Below are 23,213 nucleotides of genomic sequence, written 5' to 3'. Positions count from 1 at the left end.
TGCATCCCTGACGGTTGATCATCTCTACTTTGTTTGATCCTTTTCAATAACAGAAAACTTACGTATCTCTCTAGACAGTCCACTGCATCTTTGGAATGCTCTGTTGAAAATTCTTCCTTACATTGTCTTCATGAAACATCCACTCAGTAGTGGCAAATGTTAACATCTGAAGCACAGAAGCCACTTCCCTCGTTTACCTGAGAAACTTTCACAAGTGTAAAGACAGATTACCATAGGTTCCTGAGCTTTCTCTTCTTCATTCTCTACATCCCCAAGTCCTTCAACTATTTCTCATCAATTAATGGCTCTGTTTCCTCTTCCTTTGATTATGGCCTCAGGATCATTTTTCAGTTTTCTAAAACTTACATGGATAGTTATGTAAGTAAAAACAGGAGATACCATGTCAAGTGCTTTGCAAGAATTTAAATATGAATATCCTCTTGCTCCCCTCTCATCTTCTAATTTCATGAATCTATTAGAAAACTTATTAAGCATAACTGGAAATGACTTATTCTTTATAAAAACCTCATGCTGTTATTCTTCAAGATGCTGTTATTCTCCAGATATTTATTTTGTCCTTTCATTAAAAATGAAAGAAAGAAAAAACAATAAGAGCCTGGCAGATGCTTCTTGGTACCTTGAGTAATTTGGACTTGACAAATGTCAATGTGACATGAACATTTCTCTTGAGATGTTACTGTTTCTTTTACAGTGACTGGTGAATATTTCCTACATTGTTCTCAGGACTCAACTCCTGTCATTGACTAGGTATTGAGTAGAACTGGAATAGCACCCATTTAGGGGCAGTTAGCATGCTGAGGGGCATACGGAATGTGGACTGTGAGGGCTCTGAAAATATCTGAGAAATGACCAAGAACCTTCCTCTTGTCAGCAGCGCTGGAGCTACAAAGACAGAAACAAACTACACGTAGATGAAATAGGTGGTTACCTTCCCAGTGTGATCTCATGTATTAGCATTGACACTCAAAGGCTCCCTTTACGTCACCCCAAAACATCTTCGCTGGCCTTCCACAGTGCCCCAATTTCCACTCGAAGAAATGTGTTCCTCTGAGTTGAGACATTGCCTCTCCAAGAGTCCCCAACACAGGAACCTGTGTTAGAATGACCCATCAAGCTAAAATCATCATTAATCCCTGGGCATGGATTCGTTTGTGAGACTGCTTTTCAAACGAACTGCTAGCTGAAAGCAGGACCCTAAACACAAGACAGGTAAGTTGAGATAAGGCCAAGGGACAGAGCCAGAGAATGAGGACAGTCTTAGATGAGGGTTTGCTGAAGTTGGAAGATCTAAGAAGTCAACGAGTGGCAGGAGTGGGAACTCGGTCTTCAAAGGAAGACTACCATGGGACGATGAGCAGGCGGGGAAGTTCGTTCTTTGACTTCAGATATTTCTGGCTACGTATGAGGGAAGAAGCTGAAAACAGCATGAAGAACAAGCAAAGTGCTGCAACCAACACAGAGCAGGCCAGGCAAACTCTCATGACGACTGGTCACGAGACAGCACCTCCGAAGTTGGCATGTCCCTTTTTTCTCCATCCCCCACCTCACTGGATATACAAAGAATAGGTCAGAAATGATGCTAAGTGAAAGAAACCAGACACAAAAGGATACGTATTATATGATTCTGTCCATACGAAATGTCCAGAATAAGCAAATCCATAGAGGCAGAAAGCAGATTAATGGTTGCCTGGGGCTGGGGGAGCTGGGGAAATGGGGAACGACTGCTGACGGACACGGGGTTTCCTCATGGGATGATGAAAATGTTCTGGAATTCAGTGATAGTGATGGTTGCACAACTCTATGGATGTACTGGAAACTGCTGAATTGCACTTTTTAGAAGCGTGAATTTTATGGTTTGTGAATTATATCTCAATAAAAAGTTTTTAATTAAAAAAGAATAGACAACCCTTTTAATCATGTAGGTCCTGAACAAAATCAAAGATCTACTTAAAGGTCCTACCATCAGGAGCATTTCTTGCTCTAAAAAGATTTGCCATTCCACTCCTTTGTCCGAACTCACCGCAAGCCTCAAGTCAGTCGGTTGCCAGGTGGTGATGCCCGCTGATGGGCCCAGGCACTTGTGAAGCGCTCACACGCTGACACCTCAGCATGCAGTCCATTGCCAGCTAGACAGCAGACCGACTTTGGTGGTGGCTCAGTCCTAAATCTTTAACTAAAAGTAATTCTGGGACAGAACAAGGTCACACACTGGAAATAAACTCCGTCATCTTCACTTCCTCCCTCTGAGATGCTAACGAGAGAAGCTGTTCTGCATAATATGGGACATCTTTCCAAATTCACAGTGACATTATTGGCAGGATCAGAAGAAGCTGCAAGAAACTCAGACCGTCCACCTCCCCACACCTTGCCATCACCTAAGAATTTCAGAACCCTTTGTAGCCACACAAATGGTTCTGTACCATGAGACTCTGTGGTAGACGAAACCATGCTTTAATGAGATCCTTTTAGTATTTTTACAACTCAGCTTCCTTCAGGAAGATCAACCCTGTAATGGTGATTAGAGCCAGCCTCAAGCATACTCAGCCTGTAATTTAGAGACCATGAAAACAAGCAAGTGTCTGAAGACAAAAAAACTCAAAGAGGTTCAGATGTCTGGGGCCAGATTTCTAATCACATCTCCCCACCCTTACCTTTTGATCTTTTGTGTCAACCTGGGGGATACCCACCCTTTTGAGGTGGCCCCATGAAACAGAAAAGTCAGTGGATCCTCACCATAACCCAACTAGTAAAATCCCAGAAAGATTCTCTTTAAAAAGACTTGAATCAGTAGTTGCAGATGGCTTCAAAAGAAATCATTTTGTATCTTTCCTTCTTTCCTGATGTTCCAAAGAATAAGAACATTTTCTAGTTTAGATAAAAAGATTTGTTATCTTCATATTTTTCAAAATGACATAAGGGCCAGGTTTAAAAGGATTTTAAAATTTAAATGACTGTATTGCACAGATGATTATAGCCTTTTAATTCTGGGTAGATTTGACCCAAAGTCAGGCCTGTCCACGGACTGCGCTCCCGGGGTGAGAAGACCCATACCAGGTCCCAGAGTGAAATAGCCTAGGCAGTGCCCTGTGCCAAGAGGCTTACAGATCAGGGGCTCCCCAAAGCGTTCTGCTGCTTCTGACATAGTTCTGTTTTGCCCACCCCAGTTGCCCCCTTGGTGCATGGATAACTGGACAACACAAGGCCCTAGGAGTTTGATGTAAATGGTGTTTTATTGAAGCTATTTTGAGGCAGCAGTTTTGATGCCAGGGACATTCTATCATGGTCGAAGAGAAAACTTTTATACTTTCAATTTGTTAAATTGTTTAATATTGCTAAATAATGTGCTAATGTTCACAAGACATGTCCCTGTCTTACCTCTGCAATCATGTAAGTGGCTTAAAGTTGGGTTTGGGATGTCTGTTGCACGCAAGACTTGATAATGAAAGAGTTTGCATTTTGATAAAGTGGCTTTCAAAATAACTAATAAGAACCTGCTGTATTAAAAAATAAATAAACTTCAAAAAAACAGAAAAACAAAATAGAGCCTAGAACAGTCAGACCCTTTGCAGTGGCTGCTTCTTCAAAACCTAGCCTAGTGGTTCTTAAACCTTATTCTGCATCAGAATCACCACCTGAGTTTGTTCAAGATGGAATTCCTGGGAATTCCACTCCCACTTCAAGATCCTGATGCATATGACTGGGGAGAGCCCCAGGAAACTGCATATGTGGCAAGAACCCAACCGATTCCAATGAAAACGGTCCCGGTCCCAGTGAACTTTTTGAAAAAACTGCCTTAGAGCTTTGCCCACCCACCAAACAGGATATTCAGTCACCTTGACACCATTTTAGGAGGAGCAGCCTGGAGGGACTGGGTCCACATCTGGAGGGATTGGCTTGCACATCTAAGTGATCCCTGTGGAGTCCCTCTAATAGCCACAAGCTGAGTTAGGAATTGAATAGGTGTGTCTGGTTAAGTTTGGCTTGTTGAATGACACTGATGACTCTCTGTTTGCTTTTACTTGCCACTCGTGGATACCTTGTGCACCCTAGAAACAGAGATACCAGACATAGGTAAGCAAATCACGTGGGTGGCTACCTAATGCCCCTTCTTGCCTAAGACGCCACCTCCTAATAATGTGCTAACAGGGAAACTTCTTAAGTAAGGTTAAAGGCATAATGTGAACATGAACTTGGAAGTTATAACTCAGGTAAGTGTCTTCCAAAAGGAGAGAGCTCCACTAAGTGGGAATTTGCTGGAGGATCAAAATATACCAAAAAGAAAACAAGATAAGTGAAAGCTGGCCGTTCAGTACTTCATGGGAAAGCAAAACTTTCAGGCTTATGTTTTCCTTAGGTGATATCACAAGTGAGTCTGTAAGTTCAAATAGATTCGATGTTTTCAAGTTGCAGGTAGAGAGAGAGGTAGCACAGCAATCTTCCTGTAGTTGACGTGTGTATTAAGAGAGAGTGCCCATGATGACCTTCTTGAATAAGATTTTTCCATTTTCCTCTTATGTGACCTCATGGTTTCTATTTTATCCCACCAAAAAAATAATAAACTTTAAACTGACCATTTACTGACAAGGGCACGTAACTCAGAAATTAGTCATAATGAGTGTTTGTATTCAATTTGTTTATGCATTACACTTGTCAAAACTGTTCTAAATTACCTGAAATTGCAAAGGAGAAAATTGAATTTGTTCACTTTCAAATGCCAATTGTCATCAAAATGGCGCTGGTAGGGTTTGTAATTTGGATTTTGTTTGGGAGATGCCACTTCCTAAATACCAGTGCACAAGATCAGCCTTGCTACTTTGGCATAACTGATTCCTTAAGCAAATTAAATTGGTTATCAAATTGCTTTCTGGTAAAATGTTGCCCAGTATTAATTATAAGCATTAATTGCCCATTTAACAATCTGTGTGATTTTAACTAGCATGAATGAAGGGATCTTTGCTAAGTTGAAGGGCATTGCTTGAATATAAAACGAACCAGAAGGTGACAATAAGTGTAACACTGAAGTTGTAAGAGAAATCTTCACGTATCTCAAATTGCAATACGCGTTTAGACACAAGGGATTAGAACAAATTGGAATGTAGTCCAGTGGTTTTTCTTTCTCAGGTTTGGCATGTTTCCACAAAGTAGAAAGAAACAATCTCAAAAGAGCTGACATGCACTTGGGAAATGGCATGAAGTGGCAAGAAATTACATCTCAATATAGGAGACCTTCCTGACTATTGGCTGTCAAGAAAATAACCATCAGGTTTGAATTTGGTGCGTTGGGCTGTTCTATTTTCTAAAGGCCAGTGTGCAAAGTTTGAGAACAGCCTCGCTGAGCAACATAGTTAGAAGAAGACAGTTACGCTGATTTTTTTTTTTTTTTGCCACTTTCAGAACAAGACTATTCTTGTAGGTATTTATTTTGCATACACAGTCACATATGATCTAATCTAATATTAGTCCAAGCACAGGCTTGTTGGTGACCTTGGGCGAGCCTTCTATGTGTCTGGGTTTCCCCAGCTGAGGTTTGAGAAGAATGATAATTCCAACTTCCCTCACAGGCACATAGGGGATATTCAATAATAAATGAATGGAATGCATTCCAAAGTGCTTTTGTGCAAATAACATTTCTCTTGGAAAAATAGCCTATGGACTTCTCCTAAACAAAACATGATTGATCTGGCTCAGTTGAAACTTCCACAGACTGGCTACCAAAGTATTGAAGGTTGTTTCAGGGAAGGGTTGTGACTCCTTCTGTATTCTAGAAAGATCTAAGGGCACTGGAAAAATTTTATTCTGAAGGCAAAAAGTGCAAGTAAATATGTCAAAACTTTTACTCAAACCCCTATTTAAGCAGTCTTTGCTACAGAGATGCTTTGTCTGATATGACTGCCAAATCAATTCTGGAATCTGTTGGGACCCTTTACAGTTTATTTACAGCAGCTGTCATGGTGGTTCCAGGGTTGAAGATGTCCCTGGAATCTACCGGATTCTCTTATTTGATGAAGGTAAGTAGAAAAAAATCAAGTATTCCGATTGGATTTGATTTTTTTCCAATTAAAACCATAAACTGGGTCTCAAATCAGTATTTGCCAGCCTTACTATCATTAATATAAATATGCTTAGAGGGCAAATGCAATTACAAATACAATCAGGAACATGCCAGTCCTTAAGAGTATCTTAATTATTCTAATGACCTTCTCCCCTCCATTTTGCTTGGCTAAGTAGCCAAGGCCCGAACTCCACTATGTCTTAGTTAGTTTCATGTCCTACAGTTTAGTTCAGCACTTCCTGAACTTCAACCCTGTCAGACCCTCTGTTGGCACTGAGGTAGAGAGCGGAATAAGGTTCTTGCCCGCAAAGAGTTCACAGTGTATCTGGAGAGAGAGAGATGTGGAAAAAATAGTGCTTACACCCAGCACTCAGATCTCAGTTTCTAATACCATTCTTCAATGAAAGGAACCAGGGGTCCTTGGAGAAATGATTCGTTCCAGTCCTGGAGCAGGGATTATACAAGATGAGCCTGCAACATCTTGTACTTCCAGAAAGTAAGGAAGTGCTCAAAAAAAACAAAACGCACCGACATTGATGGGGGTTTATGAGGGGCACATAAGCCCACAGAAAGAGCTCCCAGTGGCTAAAGCTGGAACAATTTGAGCAACAAAATAAAGTCACTTTGGAGTTTAATGCAAAGTATAAAGCAAATATCCATGAGTCCATACTGATATAAATAAATGGTTGAGTTCATAAATAAATGGAGGAGAAAAGATAAGGTTCTCATGCAGAAGAATTCCAAATAATTTATGTAGCTACTCGACCCTCAAGGAGGTGGAGTATAACTCCCTACTCCTTAAGTGTTGCCTTGGCAGAATGACTTCCTTCCAAAGAATGCAATGTGGAAAGTAAGAGAGAAAGTAAATTTGCAGAGGAGAAACTTGACAAACACTACCTCAGCCAGGCGATCGAGGTCAACATCAACAGTAAGTCATGTTGATATTACTACCCTTGATTTGATTTGATGAGAATGGCACTTTACCCTTGTGGTCTTCCTCCCCAAAACCTGTAATCGCTGTCCAACTATGAGAAAAAAGAAAAATCAGACAACGTTGCCGTGGGGGCATCCTACAAAATGTCTGACCTGTACTCCTTAAAACTATCAGGGTCATCAAAAACAAGGGAAGTCTAAGAAACTGTCACAACCCAGGGGAGCCTAAGGAGACGAAGACTAAATATAACTTGGTATCCTAGGTGGAATCCTGAAACAGAAAAAGGATATTAATTAAAAACTAAGGAAATATGAGTAAAGTGTGGACTTCATAATTTAAAGCAATAATGCTAATACAATGTGATAGCTGCTGCTAGGTCACGTGTCCCTCCTATCTGCTCATTTCTCTCCCTTTCTACCTCTGTTGTAACACTTGGATTTATGACAGTCATAGCCTATTTACTGATCTGACTCCCCCACTAGACTGTGAGTTTCACGCAGCGAGGGGCTGTATTGGGCACACAGGTAGGTCTCCAGACCATAGCACAGTTCCTTGGCACGTTGTTTGCACTTTGTAAGTACGTCTGAATGACTTGATGAATAAATCCACGATACAGAAATGGTATTACCAAGCAAGGAGGTAGAATTTTTTTTTAATGATGTTTTACTGGATATGGGGAATGGCGGAAAGAAGGAGCGGTAAAGAACGGCTTCTGGTTTCTGGCTTGGACCACTGGGTGTGAGGCAGAGTGCTGTGCAGTGAGCACGTTAGAGATAAGACAAGATTACTCTCCTCCAAGCTCTCACGGTTTACTGGGGCATACCAATACATTTTTTTAAAAAGTAATATGATGTGTGATCCCCGAGAACAGAGGTAAGCATAGTGCAAATAACCGAGCCTAGACATTTCCGGAAGGCTTTCTTCAGAAGATGATGCCTGAGTAAAGCCTTAAAAGGTTAAAGAGAATTAATTACTAAGTGAAGAAAGGAATGCGCACCACACTAAGGAACATTTAAAAGTTTGTACAGTTTTTAAAGATGGGAACCAAATGATCAGAATAACCCTGGAGTCAGTATGGGGGAAAAATGGATTTAAGATTTCAAAAACACCTCCTATGGGCAGGACTATAGAAAATATTCCAGGCCACAGATGATAAGAGTTAGAACTAATGTGATAGCAGGAGGGACAAAGCTTCTGAAAGCTTGTTTTCAGGCACAATTAGGCACAGTGTGGAGAGAAAAGGGGAGAGTAAGGGTTAGACTTCCATGTTGGGAGCTTGGATGATATCAGCAGTACATAAACCTTAAGTTCAAGCAAAGTGTCCCCCAAACCAAAGTTCCTGCAGCTATTGGAAAAATGATATTAGGAATAGTCAAAACTAATGAATGAGCTCAGCCATGTATGCAGATAAAAATAACACAAGATCCTATGTAAAATATGTAACTGAAGAGTTTCAGGAATACCAAAATCCAATCAAGGTAACTTGAGTGTCACCTTTTAGAGGTATGGATGATTGTAATTATAACCAAAACAAGGTCAAATATGATCACTTCTATTATATCCTGAAAAAGAAAAAGTGTATTCGAGAAGTACGGTGGTCAGCTAACAAAAGGAAGCTTGGAGTGGAAGAGTATCTCCAGCACAGCCCTCCCTAAGACACACTCCTCACTTTTTGTACATGCCTTTCAATTTCCAGCGGGACCCTGGGAGGACAGTAGTGACTGCAAGTGAAGCAGGAAGCCCAGAAGACAAGAAGTAGGTTTTTGAAGGATGGGGAAGGCAGGAAGAGAATAACTTCTGTTTTGGATTTGTTGAGTTTGAGGTGACTTAGACATCCAGGTAGTCATCTAGTAGGTAATTGGAGAACTGAGGGGGGTATGAAAGGTATGTATGAGAAAAAGGATCTCCTGGGATTTTCTATCTTCTGCTTCTTTCTCTACCCCCAAATGGACGGTATTGGAATATCAGGAACATTACAGGTTAGCAGTACGCACTGAATTATTTTTTAATCCCAGACCCATTACCAGAAAAACAAAGAGGTACCTATCGCCTCGGTACATAAGGAAGATACATTAATTCTTTTATCTCTTAAGAGAATTTTCCATTTGTGACAAAAGGCAGACCCCAGGGAGTGTATGCTGAACAAATTGCTTTGAATAACTTTACTTTTCTCTTCCTTAGCACAAGTCCTGCTCACAAATACTATCTGGCTATGGACCCTGTGTCTGAATCACTTTATCTATCAGACACCAATACCCGAAAAGTCTACAAGTTGAGATCTCTCGTGGAAACAAAAGACTTGTCCAAGAATTTTGAAGTGGTGGCAGGAACAGGAGATCAGTGCCTTCCCTTTGACCAGAGTCACTGTGGAGATGGAGGGAGAGCATCGGAAGCTTCACTGAACAGCCCTCGAGGTAAAAATAAAAAATCCTTTGGTTATCTAAAGGTTTCATTTGACTTCGCAGAATCCTAAGATTGTTATCACACTGTAGTCCATCCGTCCCAACGTACCTCTGACAGACATCATCTCTGAAGTCTATCTCGGAAGATAGGCACACCCAGGACTAATTTTTAGCCAATATGCATTAGTATAGTCATAACTGTTATTAAAATATTGGAATGCTTCTTTTCTGGTTGATAAATAGTTAAAGCCCAGAACCCTCTGCCTCCCGGACACCCCAGCCTCTCCCCGTGATCTCCTTCCTGGAAACTCCCAATAGTTCAACAACTAAAGGGTTAACTCCTGGCCAGCAAAGAGCCTCCAGGAGGAAGGCTTTAGCACTGTGGCCTGCACTGGTTTGGGGATCAGGTCTGTGCCACCTTCTACCGCTTTCAAATATATTGAGTATCTCACAGACTTTAGACACTCCTGGCTTTTCCTTAACAACCAACCTTTAATGAATCTATCTTCCATTAATTTATCTAAATCATTCTTGAAGCTATTTATATTTTCAATTTATATTACCCCTAGTATAACAAATTCCTTTTTTTTTGGCCTTCTGTAAGAGCTCAGCCTTACTGTTATTTTTTTCTAAATTCAGCTTCTCAACCTTAAAGGGCCAACCCTCAATTCTGTTGCCTGGGATTTGTAAATAAACGTGTTCTCCCAGTCAGCTTCATGATTTTATAGACTTGGATCATATTCCCATCTTAGGCCACTAAGCTGAAGGGTAGTCAACTTTTAAATCTGTCGTCATATATCATCCACCCTATCTCCTTAATTATTTAATCATTCTTCTCTGTTCCTTCTCCAAGATGTGTGTATGTGTGCTTTTATTTCAGCAGGTTTTATGAAGTATTCATTGTAGTGGGTTTTAAGAACCCAATGTGTTTTTTCTTTTTAACTATTACACAAATAATACACAATTGTTGCAGAAAAATTAGAAAAGAGAGAACACAAAAAATGTTTTTAATTGAGGTCACGCATAATCCTACCACATCTAGAAAACCACTGTTAACATTTTAGTGTATATCCTTCTAGACTTTTTTCTATGCATATCATATATTTTATTCTCTAATAATGGAATCATATTATAGAATGCTGTTCTGTAATCTGCTTTTCATACATAATGTATTATGAACACCTTTCCATGCTGAAAAATATAGTGAGGTCAATGTGTTTAATTTGTTAGATGGTCAACTTACTATTTCAAATATTAAGAGGTTACTCTTTAGCTATTTGACATTTGCCGTATGGGGATTAAATTTCAACTACAGTCGGAGTTTAAAGCCGTCCCTTTCTTCAACGCCATACTCAAGGCATGTGTCTTTCATAAAGCCCCTCTGGCTAACCCAGCCCATTAAATCTGAATTTCTTTAAGAGTGTCTCCACTACCCAATTAGCACCTGATTATATTTTGCCTTCTTTTACTTTCCAGTCCTTTCATGAATGGAGTGTTTTTTATTACCAAAGTGAGCTGCTTGAGATGAGAAACTATATCTAATATTTCTTTTGACTCTTCCCCACCTCCTCAGCAATATCTTGCACAGTGTGAGATCCACTACACATGCTTCTTGTGTAATTGACCAATTAGGTAACTCTTACCCATACCCAAGTATTCCTAAGAGGAATTTCAATGGCACTTAAAGGGGATGGCCCTTTTTCCCTAAGGGAACATAAGCGTCCCCACCCATAAGTATCATGGTAAAGTGTTTGGGAATGTTTCTTTTTTCCTCTTGTACCTGTGCTCCATCCTTACACATAGTAGGTCCGCAATAAATATTTGATGAGTGAATGCATAACTCAGGTGCAACATATAATCAGCTCATCTTTCAAGGAAATACGTCAGGCTGGGTCCCACCCTTTACACAGGTTTAAAACGCTTACAGGTATTATAAGGATTTCTGCATGAGAAATAGGGAGGACTCAAGCTTGTATTGTGCCTGAAATTGACACCCTCCTGAGTTGCTGCTGGTGTGAAAACCACTCATCTCACCTACCACATTCAACCTGCCACACAGAGGATGAATGTCAGCTTTTCCAAATAAAGCAAATAATTGGTTCACTGCAGCTCTGCTTTTTTTTTTTTTTTTTGGCTTGGAAAGCAGCAATAATAGAGTCCTGATGAGCAGGATTTACATGAACTCTGGAAACGTCAGTAATGAGAGTGTCAAAATTTATATATGTATTAAAGTTAACATGAAACTAAGTTTTTCTTCTTGTCATAGCTAGTAGCGCATTTTCCTTTGGCTTGACTTACGCAACCTTCTATCTGAGCGTGGCTTTTACTGTAATCTGGTACAGTATTCATCCCAAAGCAGTAAGGGGCCCTAAGAACAGCTGGCCGAGTCTTCAGACAGCTGAATGTCTAATCCATCCAAGACAGCTTTCACATAATGTACTAAAGCTGCTGTTGGCAACATCTGCTCTGATCCAGTGAGTGAATGAGGATGTTTAAAGGGAGGGAATGTGTGACTCACACTAAGTGTCCATCACACCTCCTTCAACCATATTCACAGTGTTTGAGGACCCTGTCAGTGATCTTCGAAATCACTCAGAATGCTGGTCAGAACACTGAGGTGCCTAGCTAGGGCACCTATCTCCACACTGAATCTAGATAGCACTTACCCTTGGCAGTGAATCAGAAGTGAGGTTCTCATTATATGGAATGCTGCAGGGCAATTTCGTAGACTTCCGTAGAGGAAGGAAATATGCAGGAAGTCATCAGGGCACGGTGGGCATATTGAGAGGAGAGTATTGCTAATTGCTAATTATGTCTTTGAGGTTCTCCTGCAGGTTCTTTATCTCTCAAGAAAGCCCAGTTTGTTTGTTTTTTGGCTTTACAGCTACCATGAACATCAGCTCCTTCATCCCTCCCCCTTAGAAGACAGCAAATGTTTAATGGATTTCTTGAAGGAGAGGTTTGATTTTTCTCTCCACCTAGAAGCTAATAAAGAAAAGCTGTAGATCAGTAGAAAATGGAAATGTACATCTAGGGAGTATCATTTCTAGGTTAGGAAAGAGAGCTCGCTCTAAGACTTTAACAAGCAACATATTGCAATTACAGGCAGGCTCTCCAGCATGTCCTTAATTACGCAAGGTAAGTCAAATAAATGTTAATCTGCAAGACAGCTAATTTATTTTCTGAATCTATTCTAAAAATAGGATGAAATAAAATTTGCTTTTGAGATCATTTGTCCTAACATTGGAATAAATTATCAAATGGGATTAAAACCAGTCAGCAAAAGGTCAGAAAAAAAAAAAAAAAGGTCAGAAGCCATGGGATTTTTTTTTTGAGAAATGGCGGCAAATTGTGATGAATTTTGGGTTAGGGAGCCTAGGCTTTCATGTTCCATCCATGTAATGCCACTGTTTCTTGGAAAGTCATCGTACCTCCCTGAACGCTGAAATAGACTTAATGATGCCATTGACTAGTTTTGTTACATTGGACTAGTCATACACACTGGGTCCTGAGATTGCTCAGTTGTAAACTGAAGGGCTTGGGATGATCTCCCTCCCAGCTCTAATGTATTAAAATAACCATAGCTCTAACTTACTTAGTGTCTACTGTGTGCTGTACACTGTGTTCGATATTTTACACAGGGTATCTCTAATCTTCACAATTCACAAGGTAAATAGTATTATCCCCATTGTAAAGATGAGGAGATAGAGGCTCAGGTACCTTAAGAAATTTATCTAGGGTCAGACAGTTTACAGATAACAGTGGAATTCAAACCAGGTCTACCTGACTCCAAAACCCATGAGGTGGGGTGGGGGGCGAGGTAGCCTTCCCTTCAGCTAAAATCCATGATCTCTGTTGGCTTCTCTAGGAGGGTAGGAAATAGTGGAAAATGCTTTTCAATCTAATGACATGTATTCAGTGAAAACAAAATATTTTTATTTGGAAGATGAATGACTTTCAGTCCAGTTTCCTTTTCCTATTAAAACTATTCCTCTGATTTTTCTGACCCGATAGTATACCCATAGTGCACTCCATAGCATTTGCATAATCTGTAAATGGAATTGTTCAAATAAATCTCCAGGAAACATTGTCACATCTCTTTGGAAGATTCTGCAGTTAGCAACTTCAACTTTTTCTTAAGAGATGGAGTCAGGAAACCTTAACTTCATTAAACTGACTGCAACTGGTAGCTAAAAAGTGTGTTTAAAGGAAAAATGGAAGTACCCCTGAATAGAGTTTTATATAAGATAGCCCCTGGGTACTTCTCCTGGGAAGAAGTCTTTATCTGATCCAGTTTTACACACTTTGATTTGAATCCCAGTAAAGAGAAACTTTTACTCATCAGTACTTCAATGTAATGGGGCAAGGAAAAAAGTTTAGCAAAGAAGTTGATGGTGTGCTAATCCCTGGCATTGTATATGAGTTTGAACTGACTTTGCAAGATGCTTTTAAAACATGCATGGCTGATGTAGTTGAAACTTAGGCTCCATTTATTATTTTTACTGCAACGTTCTTTAATTCTACAGAGAACTCAAACTAATGAGTCATGTAATAGATGACCAAGTACTTAAGCAGAATGTGAAATGCTACTAGGTGGAGATATAAAATAAAATTTGTGACAAGCTGAATACATTTATTTTTTTTAAGTAGCTACAGAGGGTGAAGGAGCGACTGGACAGGATGAAATTAATCAATGACTTAATTTGGTTTTCTTGGACCTCACCAAGGAGTATATTTCTATTTTCATGTGCATCTTTAAGCATAACTGACCTCAGAACTCAGCAGGAATTGGGCAGTATCCCCAGAAATGCAAACAGCCCTGGAGCCACTCCCAAGGAGGGAAATGATCCTTAAATCTTGATGGCTTCCGAAAGTGTTTTTAGGTTGTTCATGACACTAATCACACAGGAGTTCCTTTAACTTCATTGGCAATTAAGAAAGCTGGGTATGATAAAGTCTAGACAAAAGCAATCTGTTTTTGTCCCTACCCAGATCTATGCGAGGCACATCCTGAAGCTCTGCTGATTCCCCTGGTATCTAAATGCTATTTTGAAAGGCTAAACTTGGGGTTAGTGGAAAGATGGTAAAACTCTCATCAGTGACATCTTGTTCATGTAACTGGTATCTATGAGGGGGAGAGTATAGTGCACAAACACACATGAGAATGTTCTTTTGGTTCTACTATGCAACTAAGGTGCAGTAAGACTTTTCCTAAATTCCTTTAGTACATGATCCATTATGGTGACATAACCATTTGGATGGGCACCAGGGCCAGCCCTCACCAAAATTACAGGCAAGCTGCAGCACGAGTAAAATGAATGGTATATTTGGGAAACTATAAATAATCCAGTATTATTAAAGTAAACATATTTGAGGGTAATAGGAGCAGGGCCAGAATCAGAAGTTTGCATTTTGTCCTGTAGGCAAAAGATTTGAAGCAGGAAAGTGACATGATCACTTGATGGATGCATTCTTGATAGATTGTTTTGTGACAGGGTAAATGCACAGGAGCAAGGCTGGGGCAAAGAAATCATAGGGAATGCTAATATTTATAGGGTAGGCAATGGAGGAGCATCTAGTGAAAGAGACAGAGAGGAAATCTTCACAAGAAAAGGAAGTGAACAAAGAAAGCTTGGTATCCAGGAAGCCAAGGGAATCCTTTGTTTCAAGAAGGTGTGAAAAACAATATCAGATGTCACACATTTGTAGCCATTGGATGAGGCAATGAGGAGCTCATTGGTGACCCTGCCTCTGGTGGTCTGAATGGTGGTAGAGGTGGAAGCCGGATTTCAGGCATTTGATGAGCCAGTGAGAGGTGAGGAAGTAAATACGATTAGTGAAGATCATTCTTCTGAGAGGCTTGGATGTGAAAGACAGAGTGATAAGTAGTAAGAGGACAAGGCGCTCAGGGGAGGCTTTTTCTGTGGGAGACATGGCAATGATGATAGGTAAATGGGAAGATACAGGAGACAGAGGATAAATGATGAAACCAGATCTTGAGGAAACTGGAGCAGGCCTTGAATGGGAGGGGAGATTGCAGAGACCATCCTAAGATAATGTGTAGGTGTAAGGCTGAGAACTTTGTAGATAGAAGGTGCTAGAAAGTTGATGGTACTCCATTCTGATAGCCTCAGTGTTCTAGAGAAGTGCGTCTATTCTGCTAAAAATGAGGAAGTACAGTTAGGCCTTGAGGTATGTGAGAATGGTTCGGAAACACCACTTAGTGAGGTCAGCTTTTTGGGTAAGATCAACATTCTACCACCCATGCCAAATTCCCCGCTCAGTGTCAAGACATTTCTTGTGAGAACTTTCCTCCCACATCCTTGTCCTAGAATCAGAGGCATCTTGAGAAAAATATGTTTGACAAAGCCTTAGAATTCAGGCAAAATATTTGTTCCTTATTACTCGGTGATCCTGTGCTGTTTCCACTCCTGGGTATTTCCTTCCTAAACTATGTTATTGGTCTCTCAGTTTACGGTAGCTACACCTGATGACTTAGTACCTGTGATGCAACCAGAATGAGAGCTTAACTTGTTATTTGCACAGTTGGTCTAATGCATCTGCTTATGAATAGTCAAAAGATTTAGACCTTACATTATGTCAGCAGCTGGAATCTGAGAACCTTTCTGCCTTTTCTGTCACAATCCTAAAGCCATAAGCTTTTGGTGGAGAAGTCAGACAAAAAGAAGGCACTTACATCTAGCCTTGGCTAATTGGTCCAGGTCATATCCATGGTTAATACGGCGGAACTTGTGTTAAGTTCATTCAGGTTTTATAAAGCCACAAGTACATCATTAAATGACTTTTTCTTCTGCATTTATTTTAATTTTCATGCATGTATAGCATTCTAGCAAACAGATAATACTTTAGAGGCCAAATACCATGAGAGATAAGTGCCCAGGTTCTGGAGTCAAACAACTGGATGCAAATTCCAGATCCACCACTCATTAAATGTGTGACCTTGTGTAAGTCACCTAACTTCCCTGAGCTTCAGCTTCCTCATCTATGAAGTTAGAATAAGAGTAATAGTGCCTACATGAGAGTGTTTGGTAATGCAGGTGAAGTGCATTGTAAAGCACAGTGCCCAGCCTGTGGGGTGTACACATTAAGTGTTACCTGCCATTATGATCAGGCTTGCTGTTTGGTTGCTAATACTAATGCTGCTTATAATAGTGACCCAAGCGTGGAACAAGTTACTTTTAAAGGAGGCAAGTTGCAAATTGTCCAAGGAGACTTGGTCATTTCTAGGGTAGAATGGTGCCACAAAAGAAGCAGGAGTCAAGGTAGGATGGGATTCGAGTATTACATGTGATTTGATTAGCTGATCCCTCCCGACCTTGAGATGCAGTAACTCTAGTGCTGGGTCTTTCCAACATGTTGTATTTTGAGGAGCCCCCCCACCAAGACCCATGTAACCAAAATAATTCCCTTAGCAGCCTACCATTAAATTCATTCCATGAGGGTTTTCTTCAGATGTGAACTTCAGTGTTGAATGCAGGATAATGCCTAGGAGAGCAACACATTAATTCCTCATTAAAACACTTTATGGGGGCTTTAAGGACATGTAGCACAGGATGGATGTGTTTGGAGAGGTGAGATCGCTGGAGGGGGACAAGCCAAGGTGGCAACTACTCCAGGTAGCATGAGGAAGGGTAGTGCTAGGTATCGGGCAGAAGGGCAGCAAAGTGGAGAGAGATGGGAGAATGACGATGATATACTTCTCTGCAGTATTGTCTAGAATGAAACTGCAACCCCTACAAATCAGGACAGACAGAATGGGATTATGATTCTTCCTCTTTTTATTTGAGATCACTAGCCCCCAAAACTTTCCTTATCACAGCTCGTCAGTGTCACATCACCTCAGCTGATTAAAAAAAGAACCCCCTCTCCATCAAACAAAAATGACAGGGATCACACACTAACAGACTGCAAATCACTAAAATCATATTTTGAGTGGTGTATTATGGTAACCTATAAATAACTAATTGCGTAAAATTGCTTTAGTAGTTTCTAGATGGCAGCTTTAATTAAAAGCACCAGAGACATTTAGAAGTTTAGAAATGGATGGCATGTAATTTGCCCTTTTACCAACCATAAAATGGTAATTAAGGAATTTGACTCACTTCTTCCTATTAAAAGTTTTATGAGAATAGCAAGTTCCTTCTAAATACAGTTTCTCTTCAGCAGAAGGTAGTACGTTTGCTCTATCAGTCTTCTCCAGCAGGGTAAGATGTTTTAATGTACAAATTCTTCAGAAGTTAATTAGGAAATTTCTTTCAATGCAAAATGTTTGTTTTTAAGGTTCTAAAACATGAAACTGTATTAGAGCTAAAGCTTTGATCGTGGCCCCATATTGCTCCACCATCAGTACAAGATGGCCCAGTAATTTCAAGTTTACCAAATGCATGGAGCTGACTGTAAAATCAAAGAAATGAGGAAGTCATTTCCTGGTGAGTCTAGCATGCTTTGCTGATTCTTGAAGGAATCTGAAATCCACCGTGGGTTGACTTCCCGGGGAACCAAGAATATTCGCTCCACAACAGAGGAGTCATCAGAAGATGTTTTTAGCTTCATTGATCCTCCAGCCATACTGGATGAATTAGTAGAGTGTAAAACTCAAACAACATGAAGCAAACCTAGATAACTAAGGGAATCCATTATTTTAACATCATCACAGGCTAAAACACAGCTGGAAATGGAGTCAGGAAGCCCATTTTTATTTTATAGTTGATCAATTAATTGCGTTTTTTGGCCATTTCAGACCAAGGATTAGAGATGGCACAACAGAGGGTATTTAGACCAGCATTTTGAAGGTACTAATGACTTAAGTTATATGCACACAAGACAACTGCTAAGTTTTTTTTTTTTTAAGTCAAGCAGATTCTCAAGTGAACTGAATCTAACTAAGCAACAAACTAGCAGTAAAGGAGAGGCTGTTTGAAATGTCACCTCTTCATTCCCTCTTTCAAGGACTCCCCTGGCTAACTCTGAGCCCCCTCCCTGCAGCCCTCAGCCTGTCTTCCCGAGATAGAAATCCAGCCTTTCCCTTCCCTCTCCCCTAGTCAGAGCTGTGTGGGCATACAGTGGTGTATGCTACAGGGAGACTGGACAGTGCGAAGAATATTTTATCCTGACGTTGTTAACAATTTCCAGTGAATGGGGATAGTAAACACAGTCCTGTTATTCATCAGTTTTATTATTGTTTTTAATATTCCTATCAAAAATGCACTCCCCTCCTTGTCTGCACCCAGAAGAGACCATTCCCCTAGCCCCCAAACCTGCAGGTATAAGGAAAATACTCACAAAATAATATTCAGTGGAAAGTTCAGGATACAAAACTATGTACTGTATACTGCTACATCTGTAAGGGGGCAGGGGTGGTATATATGTACAGAGAAAAGAAATTGAGAGGAAGTTTATCTAAATGTTAGCAATGGGACTTTCCTGGCGGTCCAGTGGTTAAGACTCCACGCTTCCAATACAGGGGGCGTGGGTTCAATCCCTGGTCGGGGAACTAAGAGCCAACACGCTGTGCGGCATGGCCAAAAAATTTTTTAAATAAAATAAAATAAATAAAGTAAATGTTAGCGATGATAATTGCTGCATAAGGAATTTTGAGTGATTTGCCTTTGTTCTCTTTAATTTTCTGAGCATTTGTTATTTTTATAATGCAACAAAAGACAAAGCATATGATTTTAAAACACACACGCATTCTGTCCTGTCCTATGACCGACCTCTGAGGACCCAGGTCTCTTTGCTTTCATAAATGACAGCTCTCCAGAAAGGGTCTCATAGTACTGCTGGTTGCCAATGGGTTGCTCTCATCTGAGCATGTTACTGGAGACCTGCTGGAGGGGCTATACCATCAGCCAAGGAAAAAAGCTCAGTGGAAGACCTTGAAGGCATCCTGGCAGGCCCGTAGTAAAAGACATTTTAATTATATTTATTAGTTTTTAAGAAAGAGAAATATAAAGAATACAAATTAAAATGGCCTATAATCTCACCATCTAGATAAGCCCCGTTGATATTGAAAGATAAAAATATGGAAGTAATATATGTCTGTGGTTTGGAAGTCAGAACTCTGTAGAAAAGCACAGAAAGAAAACTCTAGGCTTCTTTACCACAAACACACACACCCCAGTCCCTCTCTCTAAGGTAACCAGTGTTAACAGTTTCTTGCGATTCCTTTGAGACCTCTATATGTATTTTTCTCTTACATAAAAGGAATCATATCATATACATTACTCTTCACCCTCCTTCTTTCATTTGATTATATTTCTTGAAGATCTTTCCATAAAAGCATGTATACATCTGCCTCTGTTTTTAAGAGATGTATGATATTACAACATATGGACATACCATAATTTATTAAGTAATTTGCTTCTTGATTGATGTTGTTTTTTTTAAATCCTTTATCAGTGTAGCACTGCATTGAACAACCTAATTCACGTGTTTTGGAATACTTTTGTGAGTATATACACCGGATTAATTTTCGGCAGTAGTAGATATTACCAAATTGCCCTCCCAAAAGATTGGACACATTTACACCAATAGCGTGTAAGGATGCCCATTTTGCCATACCCTCAGCCACACTGAGTATCATTAAACCTCTTAATATATGCCCATCTGATCAGTGGAAAATGGTATCTCATAGCTTGTAGCTTTAATTTGAGTTTCTTTAATTTTAGGTGAAGAGGAGTGTCATTTCATATCTGTTGTGACCACGTGTATTTCTTTTCCAGTAAACTCACTTTCATATCCTCTGCCAGTTTTTCTACTGAGCCGTTGATCTTTCTCCTTTGAAAATTAAGAAAAGCATCCTTTTGTCTCTCCTATGTGTTGCAAATATTTTCCAAGTTTGTCATTTCTTTTAACAGTGTAGAAGTTTTCTAACTTTATTTGGTCAGATTTAGCAATATATGTCCTTAAGGTCTCTAAAGTTTGTGTCCTTCTAGAAAAGCCTTCCTGTAGTAAAGGTACTTTTAAGGCAAGTGGGCAGGCCTTTCAATGACCTTTAAATCGTACTCTTTGTGTTTCCCATTTGGGCCCCGTGAAATCTGGAAAACTTAGGAAGTGTTTAGAGTAGTTAAAACCAGAGACTTTGGAATCAGGCAGGTAAGAATGAGTTCGAATTTATTACTAACATCTCTGAGCCACTGTTTTCTCATCTGTAAGATGGAGACAGTGCTCCTACCTTCCTTGTAGGGTTATAGAGGATAAAATGACACAACGTGGGTTAAGCCAGTGCTTGGCACAGATCAAGTACTAAATAAAGTATGATGATAAGAAGGAGGATAAGTAAATAATTTTTTTGTTGTTTTGTTTTTTTGTTGTTGTTTTTTGCGGTACGCGGGCCTCTCACTGTTGTGGCCTCTCCTGTTGCGGAGCACAGGCTCCGGACGCGCAGGCTCAGTGGCCATGGCGCATGGGCCCAGCCGCTCCGTGGCATGTGGGATCTTCCCAGACTGGAGCACGAACCCGTGTCCCCTGCATCGGCAGACGGACTCTCAACCACTGCGCCACCAGGGAAGCCCAATAATTTTTTAAACTAATATTAACTGGATTGTTTTCAAGACTAGTAGTAAACATTTTGTTTTCAAAATTGTTTTACTGTATTCAAATTCTCTTCTGTCAAACTTTGTTGATTGTATATGTGCTTACCTCTGAGGAGGGAAGGGAGAAGGGAACAGAGATAAAGACATGGGTTTTGGCTGTATTCATAACATTTTCTCTGTTTCTTAAGAGCTATATGAAACAAATGTTAACACCTATTAAATTAGGGTGGTAGATGCATGGCAGTGTGTAATGATTTTCTGAGTTGTCGACCATTTGAAATCTTTCATAATTTAAAAAAAATGTTAAGTCAGAAATAGGGTTTAGAAAACAACTTGCAAATTTATACCTGAAAATTCCATTTTAAAAAGTGTTTGTTTTAAAAAAGGCTTTCAGTCATACAGAGACAGTGTTCAAAATATTTAACAACCTTTAAAGCACAGGAACCAACATATCAGAACACACACCAGCTTTGGCCCTGGAGTAGGGTCTTCAGGGACCCCTACAGTGGCCAGTATTAATCCCTTATTTTCTGAACTGATTGGATGTGAGTGAGGCTCTTCCATTAGCTGCAGAGCTCACCAACACATCTAGTGTGTGTCCATATGTGGAGTTCCCTAAATGGCTGACACTGAACTTCCTTAATATTAAAGAGCCTTGATATAATGAGTCAGCTTTATCATTGACCAAAGAAAGTCACTGTTCCCTTGGGAGTGAGTCCTGGGCCATTTAAAGTTTCTCTCTGAGGAATCAAAGGCTTAATAACTGAAATGTGAGGCTGTCTTTAAGCCCCAAATATCAAAGCCTAGCCAGGAAGCTGCAGTGTTTTTTGCTCTATTTTTCTTCCAGTTTCATTTACTAGCTATTCCATTTGGTCTTTCAAAAGGCTTGTTAGACTGTATAATAGGTTTTTGGGGAAAGGAAGGTGGGTAGGTGCCCCATTTTACCAGTATCTGCTCAGGAAAGAAAGCTGATTACAGCAGTAATTTCCCTTAGAAGGCAGGAATCATTCCTCATTGTGAAAGGCGTCTCTAACCCAAGGAAACTGAAGCCATGGTAATGGATTGATAGGTCTGCTTTGTCCTCCTCCCCACTACCACCCCCCAGTCAAAAACCCATCAGAATGGCTTCTGCCGAGACTATCTACTTTGGTTTCTATAATCTTTTCTCTGTGTTCTCTTGAACAAAGTAAAACCAGAACTGTAGGCAGTCAACTGCCCCAGCCCTACCTTAGGGCTTGAGGTCCCTCAAAAGGTGCCTCCCACTTTTCCCAGAGTGGTGAAACTGGGGGCATCTCTGGGGAGAGCGGTCTGAAGAAGGGCTACTTTTACATCTTCTGATTTTAGCCTATTAGGCTTGAAATTTTTGAGAACCCAGAGATCAACACTTAGTGCCCTCAAAACCTTTCTTTATGTGGTTGTGTGTGTGAGGGGGTGTTCATTTTTGTTTGTTTGTTTGGGTTTTTTTAGTTATGCTGGGCACTATTTTATTTCCCAAGTATATCTGGTCTAGTTTTAACAGCATGTCTTTATTCAAATAATCTATTTGAATGTTTAAAAAATAATTAGTCAATTAACACATGACCAAAACCACTGCCTTCTGAATTGGCCCTAAATTGATATCTTCCTGGTTCCTGGAAATGCTGAATATATTTTGAACAGTTGAATTAAGGAACCATTGCAGCTGCAAAATGTTATCTAGCAGTATCTGTAAATGCCTGTTTCCTTTTGTTTTACCTTCTTTATTAGACTTGCTGGCTGTTATTAATTTGTTTTTTTCTAATTGCTCAAATTGTTCTCTTTCTAATATAGAGCTTAGTCATTTATTATTCTATAAACACATAAAGCACTTCTGTATGGCAGGAACTACGCTAAATGCTGTCATCACACACTGCAACCATCTCTTGTTACAACAAAGATCTCCTGGTTATCAAGCAGGTGTCCAGAGGTGCCATCATCTTAACTAATACTTTCAACATATTTAACTGGTGTCAATGAGACACTAGTGTCAATGACCCACTATACTATTTATAAGACTCCCACTGGTTTTAGCTACTCTGTCAGACCCATGTCATGCTCCTGGTATATCTTATTAGAAAAAGAACCATGTTCACTGACCTTCAGTGTTTTGTTGAGCTTTACAAGCAGCAGACAATCTGGTCTGCATTGGGAAATTTGGAAATTATAAGTGCAGTAAAAAGGCTTGATCCCTGCCTGTGAGTGAAATATGATCTGGTTAGGGAATGAAGGGA

The 23,213-nt window shown here is 40.0% G+C and overlaps 1 protein-coding gene across 4 annotated transcripts in view; it reads left to right on the top strand.

Moving 5' to 3' along the window:
* TENM1 (teneurin transmembrane protein 1) overlaps positions 1 to 23,213 on the top strand; it is a 572,765-nt gene that overhangs the window by 460,051 nt on the left and 89,501 nt on the right. For 3 of the 4 annotated variants that reach the window (XM_065900559.1, XM_065900557.1, XM_065900556.1), the window contains 2 exons: positions 4,072 to 4,092; positions 9,189 to 9,421. In XM_065900559.1, the coding sequence (XP_065756631.1) occupies positions 4,072 to 4,092; positions 9,189 to 9,421 (254 nt within the window). The remainder of the gene's footprint in view (positions 1 to 4,071; positions 4,093 to 9,188; positions 9,422 to 23,213) is intronic. The other variant, XM_065900558.1, reaches the window with a different exon arrangement.

This window comes from Phocoena phocoena, chromosome X, assembly GCF_963924675.1.
Source record: "Phocoena phocoena chromosome X, mPhoPho1.1, whole genome shotgun sequence".
Taxonomy (NCBI): Eukaryota; Metazoa; Chordata; class Mammalia; order Artiodactyla; family Phocoenidae; genus Phocoena; species Phocoena phocoena.
Note: the sequence above shows the minus strand (reverse complement) of the source record. Positions and strands in the feature narration are given on the sequence as shown.